We start from the raw sequence: 27,389 nt of genomic DNA, 5'->3' as shown, positions 1-27,389 counted from the left end.
AAACGACTTCTTCTAAATAACCAAGAGTCCCAGGGAGTTAATATTGGGTCTGTAGCATGCTGGGGTGAAGAGCTACCAAGTTTGTTCAAATGAATGACCTTGACCTTCATTCAAGGTCACAGGAGTCAAAAAGGCTAAAATATTTAAACGACTTCTTCTCAATAACCAAGAGTCCCAAAGACCGAATATTTGGCCTGTATCATGCTGGGCTAAAGAACTACCAAGTTTGTTCAAATGAATGACCTTGACCTTCATTCAAGGTCACATGAGTCAAAAAGGCTAAAATCTTTAAACGACTTCTTCTCAATAACCAAGAGTCCCAGGGAGTTGATATTGGGTCTGTAGCATGCTGGGGTGAAGGGCTACCAAGTTTCTTCAAATGAATGACTTTGATCTTCATTCAAGGTCACAGGAGTCAAAAAGGCTAAAATATTTAAACGACTTCTTCTCAATAACCAAGAGTCCCAGGGAGTTGTTATTGGGTCTGTAGAATACTGGGGTAAAGGGCTATCAAGTTTGTTCAAATGAATGACCTTGACCTTCATTCAAGGTCACAGGAGTCAAAAAGGCTAAAATCTTTAAACAACTTCTTCTCAATAACCAAGAGTCCCAGAGACCGAATTTTTGGCCTGTAGCATGCTGGGGTAAAGGGCTCTCAAGTTTGTTGAAATGAATGACCTTGCCCTTCATTCAAGGTCACAGCAGTCAAAAAGGCTAAAATCTTTAAGCGACTTCCTCTCAATAACCAAGCGTCCAAGGGAGTTGATATTTGGTCTGTAGCATGCTGGGGTGAAGGGCTACCAACTTTGTTCAAATGAATGACCCTGACTCACATTCAAGGTCACGTCGATCAAGTATGCTTAAATCTTTAAATGACTTTTAGTGAATAGCTTAAGTGCCGAGAGACATTATATTGGTCATGTAGCATGCTTTCAAATAACTGCAGGATCCATATATGAAAAGATCACTGCATTGCAGGTGAGCGATTTGGGCCCATTGGGCCCTTGTTTCTAATAACCAATAAAAAAATCAATATTATGGAATAGGCCACAATATTCCGGAGCTGATAAATCTGCTGGCAGTATGAAAATGGTTAGTGGAAATTATCCCACCCATTGCCTCAAAACTGAATTAAAAAAAATGTGTGATAAATTGTCTAAGATAAGGTATAAGAAAACGTGAATCCTTGCATTTGCTTCATGTGCAAAGATAAAGTTTAGGAATGTGTGAAACTGTACATTTATTTACCATATATACAAAGATAAAGTTTAAGGATGTACAAAGTTAGTGTTAAAGAATACCTGAATCACTCTACTGTATAGATATGTCCTCTTGGGTTGTGTAAAATTCATATTAAACATGTCAATTTTACTTTATTTTATATGGGATTGATTGAGTACATACATGTAATCCGTTCACTAAGTACAGCGTGCCAATGGACCATGACGATCTATTTTGGTAGTGTGGGAATCACTGGGGTCACGTGATATTTTACCTGTATTTTTAGCCCAGGCTATCGCTGTACGTAGCCTAGGTCAGTTTAGGCGGAAAACGACCTTACCTCTTTAGATCCTTTATTGGAAAATAAACTAAAATAAATCAAAATTCCATATAGGACACTGAGCAAGAACATTTGTAGACCCGCTCTTGACAAAACTACCCCATTGAAATATTCTGCCAAAGACATCCAGCAAGACAGCCCATCCGATCACATTATACTGACAGGGTATACCAGTCGCCCTACCCCAAACATATACATGTACCATCACTACAGACTCTGGTTTGTCCCACCAGGGAAAGGCCATAAGTGAGTCATTGTCAAGAGATATTATAAAGAAGATAGTTGAGAGAAAGAAAAGATATGATCCGAAGTTAAGTCGCCTCTTATCATAATGGAACGGGGACAGCAGAAACAATTTTTACGCCCTACCTGCAGAGCAGTGGCAAGTATAGTAGATGACAATGTAGTCATTACTGTTGCTGTAATATTGACCGGGGATGGAGAAACTGTATAGCTTTTATGCATGACTATATGTTGCCAAAATGCATGTGACATTACTTTAGCAATTTTTTTACTCAAAAGACAGATGTTACATTTTATGTCGTAAAAGCTATAGAATTTTAAACAGAGCAACGACAGTCTCGACAGAGTTGTGATAACTAAACTCCAGATTGTGTTTCTTGTTTGACAGCTATATACCATAACACTTACATACACTGTCATATAAGAAAAATTAAAAATTCACATTTTCTATACAAGCGCCTGTGGCATACATTAATATTAGCTTGTCCTACCATGGTACATGTACGTCTTCACTCCACTACTTCCAAAAATACAACTCAAAAGCAAATACAAATTTGCCGCACTATAGCGTGCCCGTGTAATAGCAGTCGGCGTTTAATCAAAATTATGCATGTTTAATGTATATACACCGATCTTTTGTACAAATATTCGGTACTCAAACGAAATCGCTCCTCTGAAACAACATGATACAGATGTACATGAAACTTTGGAAAACTATTTGAATAGTCAAATACAATATCCCCGTCATCGGTATGCACCTGGCGCCCAGGAAAAACCAGAGATAGCCCCCTGAAACCAGTATCCGCGGTGGCGGGAAAACGATTATACCCTTTCAGGTGTACCTAGGGGTAACGCTGGACCTGCGTTATTGAGGAAATATATACAATTGATATATTGTATTACATGTACACTACATATTTGTCAAAAGCAGGAAAAATCAAATGAAAAATTTAGCTGTGTCCGCCCTGCTGAGATGGCAGCTAGAAAGTGACCTCATGACCACGTGTACCCGGGTATGTACACGTATACCCGCTCCCGCAGAGCGTGAGCCTAGCACAAGTAATACGATGTCGTTAAAGACAAATTATTCCCGCTATACTGATGAAACGCGGGAATATTTAAATACTGTGGATTCAAACACAGGGACTTGAAAATTTGTTTCAATGTACAGGTAATTGGAACTTCCCTAGTGTGTATAGCACATTTTCAGACGTTTTTGTTGGTGTGTGTGTGTTTTTTTTAAATGACACCCCCATTATAAGGTAAAGAACTCCTTATAATGTACACCACGGGTCATTTTTACCGAAAGTATATTTTACTATACATACTAGGGTTGATTGCATTGATCTACAACTTGCAAGAGAGTTTTTCTATTCGAGAATGTTAGTATATACAACATTTTGAACTATCTGACAGTTATTGGTCTTCATCACAAGATTTGAGTAACCATAGCCGCTTTTTTAGCTCAACTGCCCGAAGGGCAAGTGAGCTTATGCCGTGGTGCGGCGTCCGGCCGTCCATCTGGCGTCAACTTTTTCATTCAAACAAATTCTTCTCCATAGCCCGGGCACTTGATATTGGGCCTGTAGCATGCTGGGGTGAAGGGCCACAGAGTTTGTTCAAATAAATGACCTTGACCTTCATTCAAGGTCACATGGGTCAAATAGGCTAAAATCTTCAAACAACTTCTTCTCAATAACCAAGAGGCCCAGGGACTTGATATTGGGCCTGTAGCATGCTGGGGTGAAGGGCTACAAAGTTTGTTCAAATAAATGACCTTGACCTTCATTCAATTCAAGGTCACATGGGTCAAATAGGCTATAATCTTCAAACAACTTCTTCTCAATAACCAAGAGGCCCAGGGACTTGATATTGGGCCTGTAGCATGCTGGGGTGAGGGCTACCAATTTTGTTCAAATAAATGACGTTGACCTACATTTAAGTCACAGGGCTGAAATCGGATTAAATCTGTCAACAATAATTTTGCGATAGCCAAGAGCCTCCAAGACCTGATATTGGGCCAATAGAATGCTGGAATGCAGGACTAGAACATTTTTAATATAAATAAACCTAGCTTACTATGATTTTTGAATAAAGAGGTTATCAGCATAGTATGTCTAGAAATGACCATATCAACTTCAAAGTTGCTGTAGAGCCAGGTGAGCGATACAGGCCCATTGGGCCTCTTGTTCAATATACAATAAATGTTCAGATGACTATTTGTGCCATGCTAGCTGTTACAAGATTTCCGTTACAATTCTAAAATTGATGTAAATATATGTTATCCTGTCAATATCCACAAAGCGAGTGTAGTCTAATGTACTCAAAAGTCATGCCAGTAGATAGCGGTACATATACTTACTGCTTACATCTAGTGCTTACTTGTGTGAACTATAAATCAATAACAAAATGGTTCATATATTTCTATATATGATTTCACAAATTATGTGGTGTCATCCCATCGAATGGACTGTAATCTTTGTGATCAGGTTTGAAGTTGAAAATGAAGCTTGAAGTTTTCTTTTCCTGTTTGCTGAATTATTCGATGAAGATATTCTTTATCTGGTTGTTATTCTTTATCACATTGTTTATAATACTGTAATTATATCAGAAGTATAACTTCTCATATCAAGATTTATAAACATCAAATGATTCCTGAACAAAAGGAGTCAAGTTTTTTGTTTTGAAGTACCATACATGCTTGAGTACAGTTTCAATAGGATACATTCCTAATCCGGGCCTTGATTAGTAGCTCTGGTTTTGGTTTTCAGTAATTCTTTGTGTGTTTCATGATATCAAGTTGAAATATGCCAAACTAGCGATGGAACTAGCCTAAATTTAGTGCATATTAGAAGTTGGCATCAATAAGGTCACAGAGTCCTGGCTGTATCATAACTGATGATGCCTTCCCGAAAGAAAGAAGACATATTTCAAATTATTTGCAATTAATTCCTAAACCGATATCAGTAAATTTATCAACTTTAAACTTAGAAGATTACTGATTTTGCATTAAACAATAATGTTTGTTTACAGTACTTACAGTACATTGTACATTGATTTAAAGATATTTCTTGTTAAGGTATTTTTGTAGTAAAGCTCCTCGGATCCCTTTTTGTTTGGTCTTGCTTCCACATAAAACGTTTGTAGCAGTTTGGACAATCTATCGGAAGTTATTGTTTTAAAATCCACCCTTGTTTCTATGTTCCAGTCTGAAAAAAAGATAGAATCTAGACAGCTGAGGAAGTGACATAGTCATCTGTGTAACATTTAAAACCGTTTTCTGATTGCGTTGAAGAAGTTGCAACATTTAACGTGTTTTAATTGATTTTATACAAAATGACATTATCAACAAACTTCCGTCATATCATGTTAAATTTATCTTTCCCTGAAATAACTTGACTTCCCATGTTTGTTGACTTTGCCTGTTGTGAATCAAACATCTCCGCTAGTTCTTCTTCGGATGTTGAAACAAATCGTTTCTGTTTATGATCTGATGTATGTGTTTCAGCTACGATGCCAGGAATTTTGGGTTCAAGTTTAGTAGGTGAGGGTAGGCCTAGCGGAGTCTGGTGAAGGGAGGTCGTCCATGGCGAATTCAAGTCGTATCGGTACCAAGTTGTTTCGGTACCCGTCCGTTTCGGTACTTGCGGAAGTTGTTTCGGTACTTACAAAAGTAGTTTCGGTACCTGAATATAAGCCAATAATGAACGTCTTAAGACCATGTTTTGACAATTGTTGTGCTATATTTACAAAGTATCCTAACTGAACAAAGAGAGAAAACTCAAACAGTCAAACAGAATAAACGTCCCCGAGATAGACTATGTATGTATCATGAATGACTCTATTTATTCCGTTCGGGCTAAACAGAATTGCTTCATTGTTCATGGTTCCTATAATCATCATCTTAAATCTCTATGCCGTTTATCGTTTTTAAAGATATTTCTTGTTAAATTATTATTCTTATCCCTGTTTCAAAGTAGGTTCTTTATATTATTTGCAAACAATAAACAAATCTCGAGTCCATATAGGTTCATCAGTAGAAATCTGAATTATCTGTAGAAAGAATTTGTTGTTATCTTTAAAAAGTAATGAAGATGTGAAGTTTGTTTCTATCCATACCCGAGTACTTAATGTTTCGTATGGAAGCTGAGACCAAATCGTTCCTGTCGTTCAGTGAGGTAGCCACCAACTACTACAGGGAAATCATTCACTCAACTGGTTAAACTAACTCATGCACAGTTTCAAAGTCTTTGATTTTTCCTGCACCAATTTTGTATAATATATAGTCAGTGCCAATAGTGACGTGTACAATGGTGTGGCATTCTATAGTCAGTACCAATAGTGACGTGTAAAATGGGGTGGCATTCTATAGTCAGTACCAATAGTGACGTGTACAATGGTGTGGCGTTCTATAGTCAGTACCAATAGTGACGTGTACAATGGTGTGGCGTTCTATAGTCAGTACCAATAGTGACGTGTAAAATGGGGTGGCATTCTATAGTCAGTACCAATAGTGACGTGTACAATGGTGTGGCGTTCTATAGTCAGTACCAATAGTGACGTGTAAAATGGTGTGGCGTTCTATAGTCAGTACCAATAGTGACGTGTACAATGGTGTGGCGTTCTATAGTCAGTACCAATAGTGACGTGTACAATGGTGTGGCGTTCTATAGTCAGTACCAATAGTGACGTGTACAATGGTGTGGTGTTCTAAAGTCAGTACATATAGTGACGTGTACAATGGTGTGGCGTTCTATAGTCAGTACCAATAGTGACGTGTACAATGGTGTGGCGTTCTATAGTCAGTACCAATAGTGACGTGTACAATGGTGTGGCGTTCTATAGTCAGTACCAATAGTGACGTGTACAATGGTGTGGCGTTCTATAGTCAGTACCAATAATGACGTGTACAATGGTGTGGCGTTCTAGATACATAATTTAGGATAAAGTGTGATAACATTGTTCATAATAACAAAGTGAGCACGAATCAACTACGTGATTGACAGGTGTCACTCAGCTATAAGTAGACATGGTTTTTCTTTAGAACACCGTGTACACACATATACCTTAGGGTTTGTGAAATATCTGTTCATCTGGACCCTCTATACAGTATACATACATGTTCATTAGATAATTATACCCAGGTTACAACACATTAACAAGTCACACGTTTAAAGAGGGAGCTTCCCTATAAATAGATCGAGATCAGTAGCCTTACTCTCCCATCCATAAAACATGTTTAAAATACTAAACATTGGATAGGTATAGCCAGTCCCTGTGTGTACACGAAGGACGGAATACACAGGTTCGGGTAGTATAACACAGTAAGGTCCATGTGAGGACGAGTGTGTAGGGGACATCACAGTAAGGTCCATGTGAGGACGAGTGTGTAGGGGACATCACAGTAAGGTCCATGTGAGGACGAGTGTGTAGGGGACATCACAGTAAGGTCCATGTGAGGACGAGTGTGTAGGGGACATCACAGTAAGGTCCATGTGAGGACGAGTGTGTAGGGGACACCACAGTAAGGTCCATGTGAGGACGAGTGTGTAGGGGACACCACAGTAAGGTCCATGTGAGGACGAGTGTGTAGGGGACACCACAGTAAGGTCCATGTGAGGACGAGTGTGAAGGGGACACCACAGTAAGGTCCATGTGAGGACGAGTGTGTAGATGACACCACAGTAAGGTCCATGTGAGGACGAGTGTGTAGGGGACACCACAGTAAGGTCCATGTGAGGACGAGTGTGAAGGGGACACCACAGTAAGGTCCATGTGAGGACGAGTGTGTAGGGGACACCACAGTAAGGTCCATGTGAGGACAAGTGTGAAGGGGACACCACAGTAAGGTCCATGTGAGGACGAGTGTGAAGGGGACACCACAGTAAGGTCCATGTGAGGACGAGTGTGTAGATGACACCACAGTAAGGTCCATGTGAGGACGAGTGTGTAGGGGACACCACAGTAAGGTCCATGTGAGGACGAGTGTGTAGGGGACACCACAGTAAGGTCCATGTGAGGGCGAGTTTGAAGTTAATTAATGTGTACACTTGAATATGAGATATTATCTTGATTGTAAGTGACCTTTGACCTTCTGACTAAAAAAGACAAGAATTCTAAACAAGCACTCTTGATAAGGAATGAATGTGAATGTTCTGTCTGATTGGAGAAAATGACGGATGGACGACACCACTACGAAATCCCTTAACAATATCAATTGGGAAGGGGGTATGGGATACCAACACTCGTCACATCTTGACCGATTCCGTAGCTTCATCAAATCGAGGTTAGCAGATTGGAGATAACCAGTGATCAAGATCATATTAGTACTTCCTATGAAATAATGATAACGAAATATTACTCTCAAAACCCAAAATTACATTTCTGCAGAATTTCAGATTTTCTTTTCGTTTTGTATTAAAAGTCAGAGAAAATATCAATGCTGATATAATCTACAGAAATCTACGTATTCTATGGAAAATCTAGAATTGATCTGATAGCCAATTTTCTTCAACGAATCATTATCAAAATTACCAAGCTCAACGGACCACGAAAAACTTCCACAATACTTTATGTAAGAAGAGGCAGATTGACCTGAAGTTACCCGAGTTCTGATAACGACACAGAAAGTCATGTTTTGTTTTTAAGTACAAGAAGGAACTCATAAGGTCATTCATTTTTAAAAACGGTTTCCCCTCGTTCCTGTATGCTACTGACCCAATTTCATGACCTTAGGCCTCTTGAGTATTAAGAAGTTAGGTATTAAGAGGAAACCTTTGTATTAAGAAGAAACCGTTGTATTAAGAAGTTAGGTATTAAGAAGAAACTGTTGTATTAAGAAGAAACCATTGAAAGGCTGTATTACATTTGACCCTTATGACCTTGAAAGTAGGTCAGTTTATTCGTTTATTTGAACAAGCCTGGTCAACTCTATCACTGCATGACTGTGGTTGCTTCCGCGGAGACAGAGAAGCAAAAATCACATCACCCACGACTTACGGCGTGAGTCTGTTAGACAAAAAGACGAGTAAACGTGAAAAGCCACTATGAATTTGCATTGAAACTTCTCTGATAAACAAACTCATCGGGGGATGCAGCGTGTCCAGGGTTGGGTCACATTCTATTTTTGGCTGTTTATTTCATATTTTACTTATGAGTTGTTGCCTAAACTGAGCAGAATTGATTGAAGGAAATTAAATGAAGATAAACCCACAGGAGACTATATAGTTTCTCTTGATAACTATTTTTTTATCTACAAACAAACACGGAGATGCTTTACAGTTTTTATTTAACACATTTGGCTCCTGTAACCTTGAATATATGTCAAGGTCATTACTTTGGTAGACCTTTATCCCAGAATGCTATTCGCCCAATAATATGACTCTAGATCTAGGGTTCTTGGTAATTAAGAATTTATTTAAAGATATGTACACATTTGACCCCTATGGCCTTTACAGTAGGTCAATGTCATACACTTAAAGAGCTTTAGTAGCCTTTCATCCCAACATGCTACTTACTCAAAGTCATTGCCCTTGACCAGTTCGTAAATGAGGAGCTGCTTAAAGATTTTGATACACTTGACCCCTGAGGCCTTGAAAGTAGGTAAAGCTCATTTATTTGAACAGCTTTATTAGCCTTCATCCAAGCATGCTACTGCCTCATTATCGGGGCCCTAGACTTCTCGGTTATTGAGTAGTTGTTTAACGATTTTAACACATTTGACTCCTGTAACTATGAATGTAGGTAAAAGTAATTTATTTGAAAACCTTCAGTAGACCTTCATCCCTGCATGCTGCTGGCCCCATACATGTATCATGATTCCTGGTTTCTTGTTTATTGCGAAATTATGTTTAAATATAATATTTATTATTAGACATTTACATATTTGACCTAAGGTAACCTTAAATGCAGGCCAAGGTCACCCAGTTGATTAGTTTTGCATCCCTACAACCCAGCATACTACTTGCCCAGCATAATTGCCCTAGGCTTCTTAGTAATTGAGAGGTCATTTCAAGGTCGTTTCAAGTTTCAACACTTGAGCCGTTAGATCTTGGGGGGGAAAAGTCATTCAGTCGAACAGTAAACTTTCATCCAAGCCTGCATCTAGCCCAATATTATGATTCTGGGCCTGTTGGTTGTTGAGAAGTCATTAGCCTTCATCCAAGCTTGCTACTGCTTCTTTTTCAGGGCCCTATCTTTTTAACTGAAAGAAAGTTGTTTTAAGATTTTAAAACGCTTAACCCCGTGACATGAATGTAGGTCAAGGTTATTGTTTAAAAAATTTGGTGACCCAAAATGGTCGACTCCAGCCAAAAGGCGATCGCAATAGGTTATCTGAGACTTTGTTTCGGGTAATCTAAAAATTGGTAGCCCTTCATCCAAGCATGCTTTTTGCTAAATATCATGACAGTGGGCCTCTTATATATTAAGAAGTTGAGTACTGGGTTTTTAAGGTAATTCATTTGAACAAACTTGGTAGTCATTCATGAAAATAAAAAGAGGCCCATAACAGTCCAATGAGGTTTGATATATTTTGATTTGATTTGATTCCCGTGACCTTGAAATTAAGACCAATGTCATTACCCCAAGCATGTAATAGGCCCAATATCAGTTCTCTGGACCTCTTGCTCATGGAAGGAAGTCATTTATTTTAAAGATTTCAGCACATTTGACACCTGTGACCTTGAATGAAGGTCAATGTCATCCATTTGATCAGATTAGTAAGACTTAAAGTAAGGGAAAAGTAGAGAAAAGATCAATCTGACATGGAACCTATGAAGATCATTCAATGGTGAGCGCAACGATCCCTCTGGGATCTCTTGTCTATAAATAGTTACGGTGACCTTGACCTTGGCACCCTGAAACACAAACTCATTTGAGGTATTCCCATGCTGGACCCATATATGAAGTTTGGTCAGAATCTGTTGAAAAATTAATTCGCAAGAGCGCTGACAAAAAGTGAACATACGTACGAACGGAACGCTATATCCCCTCCCCGACTTCCGATCAAATATGGTTTTTGCAATTTAACCAAATCGACAGCTTTTTGACCCTGCCCTTAAGCCCCCTCAAGGCCCCAGAGGGTCAACCCCCCAACATTTGTACAATATTGAATCTCTGCCCCATAAGGATGCTACCAGTCAAATATAAATGATAGCCTTCAGTGGGATCAGCCTCACCATATGTACAATTTTGAATCCCTACCCCATAACAAAGCTACCATACAAATGAGTGATATACATTGCTTAGTTTCAGAGAAAAAGTTTTTATCAATTTATCAAAACTGACTCCTTTTGGCCCCACCCTCTGGCCCCCGGGGGTCAGCCCAATCATTTGTACATTTTTGAATCCCTACCCGATAAGAATGCTACCAGACAAATATCCATTGCTTATTTCCAGAGAAAAAGTTGTTTACATCAATTCAGCCAAATTGACCCCTTTCAGCCCCGCCCCTCTGGTCCCCAGGGGGTCAGCCCCACCATTTGTACAATTTTGTATCCCTACGATACCCAATAAGGATGCTACCAGTCAAATTTTGTTCAATTCCGATCAGCGGTTGATGGACGGACACCATGGTATGGCATAAGCTCACCTTGGTCTTTTTAAGCTAAAAAAGTAAATTGTTTACGAACAAACGACGCACGACGACGAACAAAAGGCAGTTAGAGAAAGCTGTTTTAAGGACCAATGTACTATTGTTGAGAAATATCTTATCAGTATTTGTTAAGGAATAACATTGTTTTTGTTTGTGGATGCACAGATCGTAGACGAGGGATGTAAACAAGTCGATCCTACAAAATAATAAAGCCAAGTCTTCTTTAAATACAAAGAACCGTTTATTTATGTGAACAAAAGAAATGGCGACATGCAATAAAACAGAATTTTAAACTTCACTGAATTCATATATAAACTCCTTATGTTAACACTGTAGATTATTGAATATCAACTCCTTATGTTAACACTGTGGAGTATTAAATATCAACTCCTTATATTAACACTGTGGAGTATTAAATATCAACTCCTTATGTTAACACTGTGGAGTATTAGATATCAACTCCTTATGTTAACACTGTGGAGTATTAAATATCAACTCCTTATGTTAACACTGTGGAGTGTTAAATATCAACTCCTTATGTTAACACTGTGGAGTGTTAAATATCAACTCCTTATGTTAACACTGTGGAGTGTTAAATATCAACTCCTTATGTAAACACTGTTGAGTATTAAATATCAACTCCTTATGTTAACATTGTGGAGTATTAAATATCAACTCCTTATGTTAACACTGTGGAGTATTATATTCTCTTCTTATGTACATATACATGTATATAAATGTCTTATACTACAGACTTTAACATGGTAATACCACGTACATATACATGTATATAAATGTCCTATACCACAGACTTTAACATGGTAATACCACGTACATATACATGTATATAAATGTCTTCTACCACAGACTTTAACATGGTAATACCACGTACAAATGTATATGTATATAAATGTCTTATACAACAGACTGTAACATAGTAATACCACGTACATATACATGTATATAAATGTCTTATACCACAGACTTTAACATGGTAATACCACGTACATATACATGTATATAAATGTCTTATACCACAGACTTTAACATGGTAATACCACGTACATATACATGTATATAAATGTCTTATACCACAGACTTATAACATGGTAATACCACGTACATATACATGTATATAAATGTCTTATACCACAGACTTTAACATAGTAATACCACGTACATATACATGTATATAAATGTCTTATACATGTCTTATACCACAGACTTATAACATAGTAATACCACATACATATACATGTATATACATGTCTTATACCACAGACTTATAACATGGTAATACCACGTACATATACATGTATATACATGTCTTATACCACAGACTTTAACATAGTTAAACCACATACATGATTTATATAAATGAATTATATAATGACATATTGATACAATGGACCATAACATGGTGTAAATATTCATTTTTAACACAGCTATATACGACCCTGTACATCACATTACAGACACATTCATTATAATGGTTTTATACAAAGTTGTGTACAGTGGTACTCATACAGCATAAACAGTTGTTTACATGTTGTATCGGTAACATAATACCTTATTTTTAGCCCTACAACATATCAGTGATATTTTTAAATCTTAGGAATCTATTTGTAATATCTATAATGTTAAAGCTCCATACTATATAGTCACTGTCAACTCTTCAACAATTGTATTGTTTATCTAGTCTATATACTATTTACACAAACAAAAGTCAACAAACAATAGTTACACAAATACAACAAACAAAATTTACATATCGATAAATATATGTTTTCTGTAAAACATCACACTCCCGAAAAAACTCTTCCACTGTTATATATCCTAACTACAGTACATGTACCGGTCACAGTATTGATGCTATAAATCCTAATTACAGTACATATACCTGTCACAGTATTGATGTTATATATCCTAATTACAGTACATGTACCGGTATATATCCTATATAGAGACAGAGATTTCTGTATTTTAAATAGATTTATCTCCATTCTCCATTAAATACAGATACAGATATCTGAATTTAATTAGACATCTCTAATCTAAATACCGATATCTTTATTATTAAATAAATGAAGATATCTCAAACAAAAATGATATCTGTATTTAAATAAAGATACAATGTATTTCTATTAAAAAAGAGATCTCTAATCAAAGACATATATCTGAATTAAATAGGTAAAAACCCAAACGGCGTGTCATACAGGTATCAGCCATTGTGCAGCATTTTAAATGAAAATCAAAAGAGATAGCTTATTTATAACAGTTGAAATTTTTCTTTTCAAGAATGAACTATTTGTAGAAGTTTTGGATTAAACAAAGATAGAATTTTTTTTTAGCTTTTGGGGAAAAAAACAAAGAAAAGAAATATCAATACTAAAATCTCTTGCATGTCAAATATTTAATATTTATATTTAAAATTACATGACTGTTGTTTACAGTTTTGTAATTTTAACGAATCAGTCACCATAGAGATTTTTTTTTTCTTAACTTCGTTCTCAAGATTATTCATTTTTCCTTCTTTCTTTCAAATAGTATTTACTTAATGATTTAGCAGATACACAATACTATAATGTAAATGGTCTGGAATGCACGTAAAGGCCCGAGTGGTTCCCTTGATCCCTATCCTGTCCTACCCTGTCCCCCAGTCTGTGTTGAGCTCCACCAGGCGGTTATTAGTATCACCGGGGTCCTCCTAAAGACATGAATGGGCCTGAAAGGACCTGAATGGGTTTTAAAGGTGTTTATTGAATGTGTTATTTCTCAGTGTTTTATGCAAGAATGTGTGTTATTACATGTTGAAACACCATTTTCATTTGAAAAAAAACAAGAGATCCCAGAGGGATCTTGGCGCCCACCATTGAATGTTCTTCATAGGTTCCATGTCAGATTGATCTTTTCTCTACTTTTCTCTTCTTCTAAGTCTTACTAGTCTGTGTAAATTCAGAAGAACCCTCTAGTCCTTTTCAAACAAGGGAAACCTATATATGAAATTTAAGATTTAGGCACCAAGGGGAACCTTTATATGGAATTTGAGAAAGATTCCTTCAGTACTTTCTGAGAAATAGCAATAACAAACTTCAATTGTCAAAATCCAAGATGGCTGCCTGTCGGCCATGTTGTTTTCTGATTGGTCTCAAAATGCAATATGCATAACTAGGCACTGAGGGGAACCTACATATGAAATTTGAGAATGATCCCTTCAGTACTTCCTCAGAAATAGTGATAACAAACTTCATTTGTCAAAATCAAAGATGGCTGCCTGTCGGCCATCTTGTTTTCTGATTGTTCTCGAAATGCAATATGCATAACTAGGCACCAAGGGGAACCTACATATGAAATTTGAGAAAGATCCCTTCAGTACTTTCTCAGAAATAGCGATAACAAACTTCAATGGTCAAATTCCAAGATGGCTGCCTGTCGGCCATCTTGTTTTTCGATCGGTCCCAACATGCAATATGCATAACTAGGCACCAAGGGGAACCTACATATGAAATTTGAGAAAGATCCCTTCAGTACTTTCTCAGAAATAGCGATAACAAACTTCAATGGTCAAAATCCAAGATGGCTGCCTGTCGGCCATGTTGTTTTCCGATCGGTCCCAAAATGCAATATGCATAACTAGGCACCAAGGGGAACCTACATATGAAATTTGAGAAAGATCCCTTCTGTACTTTTTCAGAAATAGCGATAACAAACTTCAATGGTCAAAATCCAAGATGGCTGCCTGTCGGCCATGTTGTTTTCCGATCGGTCCCAAAATGCAATATGCATAACTAGGCACGAAGGGGAACCTACATATGAAATTTGAGAAAGATCACTTCTGTACTTTCTCAGAAATAGCGATAACAAACTTCAATGGTCAAAATCCAAGATGGTTGCCTGTCGGCCATCTTGTTTTCCGATCGGTCCCAAAATGCAATATGCATAACTAGGCACCAAGAGGAACCTACATATGAAATTTGAGAAAGATCCCTTCAGTACTTTCTCAGAAATAGCGATAACAAACTTCAATGGTCAAATTCCAAGATGGCTGCCTGTCGGCCATCTTGTTTTTCGATCGGTCCCAACATGCAATATGCATAACTAGGCACCAAGGGGAACCTACATATGAAATTTGTGAAAGATCCCTTCTGTACTTTCTCAGAAATAGCGATAACAAACTTCAATGGTCAAAATCCAAGATGGCTGCCTGTCGGCCATGTTGTTTTCCGATCGGTCCCAAAATGCAATATGCATAACTAGGAACCAAGGGGAACCTACATATGAAATTTGAGAAAGATCCCTTATGTACTTTCTCAGAAATAGCAATAACAAACTTCAATGGTCAAAATCCAAGATGGCTGCCTGTCGGCCATGTTGTTTTCCGATCGGTCCCAAAATGCAATATGCATAACTAGGTACCAAGGGGAACCTACATATGAAATTTGAGAAAGATCCCTTCAGCACTTTCTCAGAAATAGCGATAACAAACTTCAATTGTCAAAATCCAAGATGGCTGCCTGTCAGCCATGTTGTTTTTTGATTGGTCCCAAAATGCAATATGCATAACTAGGCACCAAGGGGAACCTACATATGAAGTTTGAGAAAGATCTCTTCAGTACTTTCTGAGGATTAGCGATAACAAGAATTGTTTACGGACGGAGGGACGGACGGACGGACGGACGGACGGACGACGGACCACGGACGCAGGGCGATTTGAATAGCCCACCATCTGATGATGGTGGGCTAAAAAAATTGAATGATGTTTTTTAAAGCTCGATAAATGAGTCGCTATCGGACGACAAACACGGCGGACCTGAATGGGATCAAGTGGACCTGAACGGGATTTTAGCTGTATTATAGCTAAGTTTGTATAATAATTTTTTTGTGCATAATGCAGGAAGAGATGTTATTTCATAGTAAAATACCATTTCTGTACAAAAAAAATCATAATGATGTATTTTACAGCTCGATAAATGGGTCGCTATTCGAACTGACAAACACGGCGGACCTGAATGGGATCGAGTGGACCTGAACGGGATTTTAGCTGTATTATAGCTAAGTTTGTATAATATTTTTGTGCATAATGCAAGAAGAGATGCTATTTCATAGTAAAATACCATTTCTATGTTTTTTTTAATAAAAGATATATTTACTGAAACGAAAAAGAAACGCAACTTCAAATTGTAGGTTTAATACAATAATACTTGTGAGCATTATGTTTAAATTTCATATGTAATAGTTAATATTGAATATTGATGTAACATTCTTTAAATGTTTAGAGATTTTTAAGAACAGGTCACTTTGCTAGAAGGTCATGATTGGTAGTACCCTACGTGAATCCAAGTTGAAATGGCAGCAGTTTTGAAACCGTGCCCTAATATCGTGTGTGTCCTCCTCGAACAGTTATCACATCTCTAATTCTTTGTTGCATTGAGTTCATCAGGGCATTGACTTTCCGTATTGGAATGTTATTCCATTCTTGGACGAATGCATTTGCTAACTGAGGGAGGGTATTTGGGGGGTTACGGCGATTTCGAATTCTTCTGTCTAATTCATCCCACAAATGCTCGATTGGGGACAGGTCGGGGCTATATGGAGGCCAATCTATAGGAACAATGTTCTGTGTCGCAAGAAAGTCTCTACAGACTCTTGCAACGTGTGGTCTCGCGTTATCTTGTTGAAAGGTTAGATGATGCTGCCTAACAAACGGCACAACATGGGGCCTAAGGATCTCATCCCGATAGCGTACGGCCGTTAAATTCCCATTGACTATCACCAAAGGCGTCTTCAAACCATGGGAGATTCCCGCCCAAACCATAACTGATCCACCCCCAAATCGGTCGTGTTCCAAAACACAGGCGTCAGCAAAACATTCGCCTCGACGCCGGTACACACGTTGACGGCCATCTGCTCGAAATAACGTGAATCGAGATTCATCGGTGAAGAGCATAGACCTCCAACGTCTCATAGGAAAACGTCTGGGCATATGTGCCGTTGCCCATTGCATACGACGTGCTCGACGTTGCGGTGTTAGTGGTAAACCAACGTACTGTCGCCTTGCACGCAAATTAGCCTCACGCAGTCTGTTGATCACTGTTTGGGGATGAATTCGACGGTTATGATTACCAATCGTATTCCTTGCCGTTTCAGCGGCCGTTAATCTCCTGTTACGCAGGTGTGCCAACCTAAGAACCCGGTCTTGACGTCGCGACGTTACGCGTGGACGTCCTGATCTCGGCTGGTCATCGACTCTTCCTGTTGCGTTAAGACGTGAAACTAATCGACTAATAGTCGATTTGTGAACTCTGAATTGTCGAGCGACTTGAAGTTGCGTGTTCCCTGCCAGAAGCATCGCTATAGCACGTCCTCTATCAACCTTTGATAACCGTGGCATAATTGTAAAAGGAATTATTGTTTGCAAAAGTATTGGCGATGATGTGGCTCAATGTTAGTGATGAATTGATACTGGTTTGAATGAAAAAAGAACGCATATGTTTGTACAGGCACGGTTTTTGATGTTTTTACCGCGCTGGAAGTGCATAGGTCCCTAGTCACACTTGGCTGATTTTGAAGATTGGTATGGGTGTTAGGCAGGGTGCATGTTTATTTCCGCGATTTTTATACAGATATGTATATTTGATACAAAATTAATCACAATTTTCCATGTTGCGTTTCTTTTTCGTTTCAGTATATTTTGAGAAAGTTATGTAAACGAGTCGCTAATCGAACCAACAAACATTGTCGACCTGAACGGGATTGGTTGGGCCTGAATGGGAGCCTAGACATGCCCGTGTGAGTATTCAACAAATAATAAAACTTTAGAAAAAAAATGTAGAACTCTTGGTCATTTGAAATGTTAATGATTAATTATTTACATCCGAGCATTTATACGCACAAGGCGGGCTGCAGATGAAAACCTATTTATTATTTAAAGCACTAATGAATACCTATCGACTGAAAAAACAGACATTTTTTACAAGAGTTTGGTACTTTGAAAGAACTTTTTCATCAGTTTCCCTTTTAGCCAATTCATCATAACCCAAGTGGAGGACCAAAATTTTGTAATTTGTTACCAAATTCTTCAACTGATTCCAAGCCTTTTCAAATGTTAATCCACTTTTGGAAATAACATGCATGTCACATTCATTGCCGTTGTGGACAATCCCATGTACGCCAGTCGCTCTATGGTGGTGTAAAATTATCCCACGTTATAGTTTTTTGTCGTGGGAGGGCGACCGAAGGGAGCCAAGAGGCTTACTATATAATTATATTAAAAATTTATCTTTATATATATTTTAGGTTATTTTTACAAAAAATATCGGTAGATATATATGTGTGTTCAAGAGTGAGATTATTGTCGTATGTTGGTGTTCAAATAAGGGGCGATATATAATGTGCCTGTTATGTACCCCGGGTCTAAGGCCACCAGTTACACCCGACAGTCGAGGACGTCACTGCTTCCGTAAGGTACAGTACTTTGTCCTTTTGCCGGGCTTGGCTGGAGGTATAGATGGTCCGGGGTGTCCCTATAGTGTATGCAGGTTTTTATCTTATACTAGTGTATGCGTATCAAAAGTATATAAGAAAAAATGCAGAAAAAAGCGGCAATAGAAATTTAATAAAAAAACAAAGGATTTAACATGAAAAGGAGGAGGAAATTTTGTAAGCTGTCTAATACTTATAAAAAGTAATTTATTGATATGTGAGGGCTAATGTACCCAGCTTATTTAAATAATTACGTAATAGCTACGTATAAAATGTATAAGCTAAAACATTTTAAAATGTAAAAACAGTTGAAAAAATAAATAAAAATAAATAAATTCAACTAATTCCTCTGCCACTGGAATAGTTGTCTGATATCATTTTAATGAACAAAAATATTAAAGATATTATAGTTGCCAGGCGGACTCTGTCCTTTAGTGTCCAAAAAAGTGGGAGTATGTCTGCAGTGAAACTATATACACAGTTTATAGGTCCACTCGATCCCATTCTGATCCGCCTTGTTTGTCGTTGGATTAGCGACTCATTTATCGAGCTTTAAAAAACATCATTCAAATTTGTTTTTTTGAATGAAAATGGTGTAATAACACCCATTCTTGCATAAAACACTGAGAAATAACACTTTTATAATCAATAAACACCTTTAAAACCCATTCAGGTACAGATTCAGGTCCTTTCAGGTCCGTTCATGTCTTTAGGAGGACCCGTATCACCACCCTCCTTTCACTCGGACCTACCCGAGGACACCCCCTATCGGCGAAGAAAACTTTCTACATTTACCGATTTTTGTTTTACATTTTGTAAATTGTGACGAGAGTACAAATGTCTCCTCAATTTTATCTCTGTTTGGCTCTACATCATGCCACACAAGTCAATGTACAGAAGTGTGAATATTTAGTACTTCATTTAGTAAACAATGACGATGAAAACTTCTATGACTGCCGACCTTTGTAAACAGATTCATTCTGACAACATTCATACATTCTGTGTACGATTTACAACCTGACAATTCCTTGACATTACCAACACATATCATCACATCTATATAATATGTTTATATTTTCTTTAGAACACTTTGCTTTTGTTCAACATTTCAAGTGTTCATCCAATTATAATTCTAACTGACATTATTTAACTGTCACCGTGACACTATTTTCTAAAGTGTGACATTGTTTTTTAACAGCGACGAGGATACAAAGTTTTCCTAAACTTTCCCTTTGTTTAGTTCTACATCATTTTATACAATTTAGTGAACATAAATTAATGGGAATATTTAGTTTTATTTAGCAAACACTTGAACAAGATGGTCATACAACTTTCTCCCCTCCTCTGTCCGTTCCTTTGCCCGGTCTAAAACAGATTTCCCGTCATTAGTAAGTATGGTCGTGATGTCATACTTACCTCCTGTTTTCTCTACGTTCAGTTTTACGTGACGTTCACAATCAGTGAACCAGTCTACATCTGATGTCCTCTCGGCTATGAGATGAAGACAATTATACCCGTCCTTAGTTACAGCTGTAGTTAGTGCTGGGTATAACTTACACAGCTCTAAACTAAGCTCCATGTGTCCCCAACTACAACTAACATGTAATATTGTACACCCGTCCTTAGTTACAGCTGTAGTTAGTGCTGGGTAACACTGACACAGGTATAAACTAAGCTCCCTGTGTCCCTGTATACAACTACCATGTAATATTGTATACCCGTCGTCATTTACAGCTGTAGTTAGTGCTGGGTAACACTGACACAGGTATAAACTAAGCTCCCTGTGTCCATACATACAACTATAATGTAATACTGTAAACCCAAACCTGTCCACTAACTGTGACATGTACTGACCACACACACAACTCCTATGTACATCACGACCATCTTCTATCTCACACTTACGTTGTACTTTATCTCTACACAATGATTTAAGTATCAATGTCTCCACTGTCTGAAATATACCACAGTTTCCTGTCTGTACCACAAGAAGGAGCGTGCTTCGTCTCCCGTTATCAGTCTCAGGTACCAAGTGTGGATAAGTGTCACACAACATTGTCACCATCTCTTCTCTCTCAAACAAACATGCCTGCTGTAGGACATTGATCTTGTTAATTAGATCATATCTATCTGATGATCGTGACCAGTCTGCCCTCGCTGTAGGAGTGATGACTTTACACTTAAGTAGTTTATTTAGTAGTTGTACACTCCCACCCTTCACCACACGAAATGGTGTCTTCTTGTCAGGTTTAACACCTTCAGACAGGAGAAACAAAGCACATTCATCTGAACCAGTAGAGCATGCTTGATTAAACAAGGCATGTTTTATCTTGTGGTACAAACTGTTGTCAACATTCTGACCACTTAGCCATCGGACAAATCCTGTCTGACCACTTAGGTATCTGACAAATCCCTGTAGAAACTGGCAATCTGTCCATACATCTAATTTAACTAAATATTCCCACTCACTAGAATACCAGTACCTTTTAGGATCAACAGAGTTACACTCTTTCATCTCTTTGACGATACGTTTATACATGGCATTGGTTTGATCATCAGATGATATAACTATTCTGTTTGAGGTGTTTTTTGTTGTAGTTATATAACTGAGTAACTTGCAGGGACAATTCTGTATGTAGCCAATGGGAGTTTTCTCTCCATACAGAAGTGCCACAGTTTCCTCAATGGAGTCGTGACTGAATTTGTAACAAGAAAATCTGCCTTGTTTTTTGGTGGACCCTTTTTTCACCAGAGAACCCAACAGACTTTCTAACGACTCCTTCACAAATTCAGCTTTCCTCCCCTTGTTGTAAACAAGTTCATTTGTTGGATCAACTTTGACTACATCAACAGCAAATGCTGCTTCTAACAATGTTTTATCAACATTTTCGTTAGAAGGGTCTAAATCATTTTCCATCACTTTGCCTCCATTGAGGAACAGATACAGCAGCCCATAAAATTTTCCATCCTCTAATATAGCTAAACAAGATTTCAAAAAATGAAAAGGTCTTCTAAAGAAGTTGACCCTTTCTGCTTGCAAAGTAGGTATGTCCCTGAATAATCTACAACATTGGGGAAACCCAATGTCAGGACATAACTTGAAGATCTCTTTCTCTTCATCATCTGTCCATCTATCAAATTTATCTTTTGGTTCATACAACCTTAATAATTTCCGTTTTTCTTCTTCATCTTTGTATTCACTGAGATCAACAATGTTCTCTTCAGTGAATATTTTTTTCGAAAAAGAACTATCTAAAGAATTTAAAATTTCACTACGGATGGTCATGACAAGGATATTGCCCTCAGAGTTCTCACTTTCACACAGTTTTGAAAGAATACATTCTTCTCTTTTCTCCCATTTATCTACATCTCCTTTACACACAACATTCTTGCCAAAAATATCATCGAAATAGATAACTAATCCAGACTCTGGTGCCACCAAATCCACGTCCTTTATTTTGTGTAGTTCCAGTGGCTGTTTCTGTTGACCCTCCTCATCACAGCACAGGAAACGGAGAAGTTCCATGGCAATAGACGACTTCCCATCTCCTGTGTTTCCCTTCATTACAACTATCCTGTTCTTCAGTTTTTTCTGAGCTTCATGGAAACTTTTGGTGGCAATAAAATGGTAGCTTTGTCGATCTCCCTCTATCTTAGCTCTTGTTGTTTCTACAATGAAAAATTAATGAACACTAAGATTAAACATTTCTATCAAATAGCCAACAATTACAAGTACCCTGAAGGGAACAGTAAATTTTGTAAAAACAAGATTAGGTGGCAGAACTGACATGTCAGCAAGGCTCTCACAATGTGTGTGTTATGAATTATATGTAATGAATATGTACATTTGTATGTAGTAAATAGTTTCAATAATCATTGTATGGTTTGTGTTGTGTCCGTGGTATTATAATAGAGTAAAACTACTGTACTACATTTTACCTGTCCGTGGTATTATCATAGAGTAAAACTTTTGCACTACATTTTACCTGTCCGTGGTATTATAATAGAGTAAAACTATTGTATTACGTTTTACCTGTCCGTGGTATTATAATAGAGTAAAACTATCATACTATGTTTTACCTGTCCGTGGTATTATAATAGAGTAAAACAATTGTACTACATTTTACCTGTCCGTGATATTATAATAAAACTATTGTACTACATTTTACCTGTCCGTGATATTATAATAGAGTAAAACAATTGTACTACATTTTACCTGTCCGTGATATTATAATAAAACTACTGTACTACGTTTTACCTGTCCGTGGTATTATAATAGAGTAAAACTATTGTACTACGTTTTACCTGTCCGTGGTATTATAATAGAGTAAAACTATTGTATTACGTTTTACCTGTCCGTGGTATTATAATAGAGTAAAACTATCATACTACGTTTTACCTGTCCGTGGTATTATAATAGAGTAAAACTATTGTACTACGTTTTACCTGTCCGTGATATTATAATAAAACTACTGTACTACGTTTTACATGTCCGTGATATTATAATAAAACTATTGTACTACGTTTTACCTGTCCGTGATATTATAATAAAACTACTGTACTACGTTTTACCTGTCCGTGGTATTATAATAGAGTAAAACTATTGTACTACGTTTTACCTGTCCGTGGTATTATAATAGAGTAAAACTATTGTACTACGTTTTACCTGTCCGTGATATTATAATAGAGTAAAACTATTGTACTACGTTTTACCTGTCCGTGGTATTATAATAAAACTACTGTACTACGTTTTACCTGTCCGTGGTATTATAATAGAGTAAAACTATTGTATTACGTTTTACCTGTCCGTGGTATTATAATAGAGTAAAACTATTGTACTACGTTTTACCTGTGGATGGTATTATAATAGAGTAAAACTATTGTACTACGTTTTACCTGTCCATGATATTATAATAAAACTATTGTACTACATTTTACCTGTCCGTGATATTATAATAGAGTAAAACAATTGTACTACATTTTACCTGTCCGTGATATTATAATAAAACTACTGTACTACGTTTTACCTGTCCGTGGTATTATAATAGAGTAAAACTATTGTACTAAGTTTTACCTGTCCGTGGTATTATAATAGAGTAAATCTATCATACTATGTTTTACCTGTCCGTGGTATTATAATAGAGTAAAACAATTGTACTACATTTTACCTGTCCGTGGTATTATAATAGAGTAAAACTTTTGCACTACGTTTTACCTGTCCGTGCTATTATAATAGAGTAAAACTATTGTATTTTTCGTTTTACCTGTCCGTGGTATTATAATAGAGTAAATCTATCATACTATGTTTTACCTGTCCGTGGTATTATAATAGAGTAAAACTATCATACTACGTTTTACCTGTCCGTGGTATTTTAATAGAGTAAAACTATTGTACTACGTTTTACTTGTGCGTGGTATTATAATAGAGTAAAACTATTGTACTACGTTTTAACTGTCCATGGTATTATAATAGAGTAAAACTATTGTACTAAGTTTTACCTGTCTGTGATATTACAATAGAGTAAAACTATTGAACTACGTTTTACCTGTCCGTGGTATTATAATAGAGTAAATCTATCATTCTACGTTTTACCTGTCCGTGGTATTATAGTATAGTAAAACTATTGAACTACATTTTACCCGTTCGTGGTATTATAATAAAACTATTGTACTACGTTTTACCTGTCCGTGGTATTATAATAGAGTAAAACTATCATTCTACGTTTTACCTGTCCGTGGTATTGTAATAGAATAAAACTATCGTACTACTTTTTACCTGTGCGAACAATTAATTTATCAGCATGCATGTTCCTTTGTCTGTGTGGTGTACATGTATGTGTGTGTATAAGTTGTGGTCACCAACAGACTGGACATGTGACAGTTCTTATAACAACAGACTTTGATGTTAAAGTTGTTTTCGTATGTATTTAGAATATGTTTCTTTGTGTGGCAGACCATTTTTAATTGACCTTTGTAGAAAACTTGTCGTTTGTCCACCCTCTTAATTAGACTGATTTTTAATTCAATTCATATATTTACAAAACTAAAATTTCCCAGTGTGGATTGTAAGTATGATTTAAAGATCAAATTATGATTATTGTGTTTTAATAATTTGTTGAATATGTTTAAAATGTTTGATATTCTTCTCTATTCAAGGTGGTATAACAGTGTACATGTACTTGCATTAATGCACAATATTTATTTTTACTGGAAATATCCTGTTTGTATCTGGTATTTTGATTTGATCAGTTTGATCCATTTGTGTAAATGAGGGTGGGTCTATAGGGAGAGCATGTTGTGTGTGATGTGAGATTTACATGTAGATTTAGACTTAAATAAGAAATTTTTTATTGTACGTGTTCAGAATGTTTTAATCTCTTCGATCCAAAAATATGTTAAAGAACAAACCCAGCGACTTTGTCATTCGTAGACATTTTCATACCCACTACATGTGTTCCTCTAAACCCGAACTTAACCTGGGTGTAACATTGTAAATGAAATTACAGTACTCAAGATGTTCTGGTAAAAATAATTTTCTACATGTAGTAACAGTGTTCTTGACCTTTGACTGGAAAATCTATCCGAAACACTGAGATAAGAGTTACGGACTGAGAGATGGAGACGATCTATATACCTTCTTTATCTCTCTGATTTGACAGGAAATACAGGTTTCTCTGTCATGAATTCTTTATATTAATTTAGTTACTGTATAATCAACCATATTAAAGATCAAGCAACACCTGACCTTGACCTTTGGTGGATGACTACATTAATGATTAATTTTATATACCAAACCTGTATGTTGTGTGGTCTTGTAAATATCAATGTTTTAACTTGTTTCACATGTTACTGTCCCTGAATAAGTTGGTCAATATGACTGGCACGCTGGATCTCTCTTGCAACAAGAATATATCTTCACATTCAACCTCATTCAGCAAACTCACTAATCATGGCTGCCAACTTAGGATCCCTTTCTGTAAAACAAGAGGATATCTTTTATTAAATATATCACAAATAATGAATATGAATTAGAGCTGAGCGAGAAAATGTTTTTGAAACACAAAAACGTAGTTTGTGAAAAATTTTGCTTAATAAAACAGGAGATCCTAGAAGGATGTTGACACCAACAATTGAATGATCTCTATTGGTTCTATGTAAAACACATCTTTTCTCTTCTTTTCCAATCTTTTCTCTTTTCTTTATGATCTAATGACATCAATAACCTTAACATGAATTCTGAAAGATCGATCTAAGAGCTTTTCAGAATCACTCATAAATTTAATACTTTGGCCATCATATTCCAAGATGGCGGCCTGTTAGCCTTTTTTCCCTGATCAGTTTCAAAATTGAATTGGTACAAAAAGCAACTGAGTGAAACCTACATGTGAAGTTTGAGAAATATCCAACCAAGCATTTTCAAGAAATAGTGATGACAACGATTGATTACAGACGATGGACCACAGGCGTAGGGTGATTTGAATAGCCCACCACCATCTGAGGATAGTGGGCTAAAAAGTTATCGGTACTAAAAACATACAGCAGTTTGAAATACTTTATTTCATTCGACCAAAAAAATGTAATAAACTCACCAATCATGGCCGTCAGCTTAGAATTCCTTTCTGTAAAATAAAACGATCTCCCTGATTAAATATATCACAAATAATGCCAATGAATTAGAATTGAGCAATGAAATGTTGATGAAACAAATACATTTAGTCCATTAAAACTTTCTTTGATATAACAAAAGATCCCAGAAGAATCTTGGTACCCACCATTGAATGATATGTATTTGTTGTATGATAGACCTTTTCTCTACTTTTTCTTTCTTTTCATGTTTTCCTTTTGATCATCTGATGTTGACGAATACTTTACTATGAAATCTAAGAAAGGTCTATGAAGAGCTTTCTCACAAATACGGAAATAATAAACTTAGACCATCAAAATCCAAGATGGCGTCAATTTCGCCAAAATCAGACTCAAAATCAAAATGGGCACAACTAAGGACCAAGGGGAACTTCCTGTAAAGTTTGATAAATATCCATCCAGTACTTTTAAGAAGTAGCGATAACAAAACTTCAATTGCCAAAATCCAAGATGACCACCTGTAGGCCATTTTGTTTTGTGATGTTTGAAAAAATATCTTTCCTGTACTCTGGAACATTTTCTCCAGGTGGGTAATGACATATGTAGTGTCTCGGACATTGGTCATTAGTCTGATAAAGGTGACAGTTAAGTCATCGAAACATCACACTCATTAATATCATATTGTGTTTAATATAACCTTCATCTTATCCCTCCTATGCTTCTCAAACCAGAGGCCCATGGGTCATAGGACTCTAAAAACCCTTGTACTGTTGTAGCATACATACTCGGTAGCCAGTAAAGTGGCACTGTTGGCCATATCTTGGATTTCAGACCAACCCGAAAAATAACAAAAACTTGTACAGGACCATTTCAGAATCATTGTGGCCAAGTTTGAGTTGAATCCCACTGGTGGAACTTGAGAAG

At 36.9% G+C, this 27,389-nt stretch overlaps 1 protein-coding gene across 1 annotated transcript in view; it reads right to left on the bottom strand.

Annotated features, from left to right (window-relative positions):
• Positions 1-20,175: 20,175 nt before the first annotated feature.
• LOC117344806 overlaps positions 20,176-27,389 on the bottom strand; it is a 37,525-nt gene continuing 30,311 nt past the window's right edge. Inside the window, exons 11-14 of the mRNA XM_033907632.1 lie at positions 26,471-26,500; positions 25,826-25,855; positions 20,583-22,550; positions 20,176-20,372 (exon numbers count right to left, since the gene is read on the bottom strand). Coding sequence (XP_033763523.1) covers positions 20,176-20,372; positions 20,583-22,550; positions 25,826-25,855; positions 26,471-26,500 — 2,225 coding nt within the window. The remainder of the gene's footprint in view (positions 20,373-20,582; positions 22,551-25,825; positions 25,856-26,470; positions 26,501-27,389) is intronic.

Source organism: Pecten maximus, chromosome 16, assembly GCF_902652985.1.
Source record: "Pecten maximus chromosome 16, xPecMax1.1, whole genome shotgun sequence".
Classification (NCBI taxonomy): domain Eukaryota; kingdom Metazoa; phylum Mollusca; class Bivalvia; order Pectinida; family Pectinidae; genus Pecten; species Pecten maximus.
Note: the sequence above shows the minus strand (reverse complement) of the source record. Positions and strands in the feature narration are given on the sequence as shown.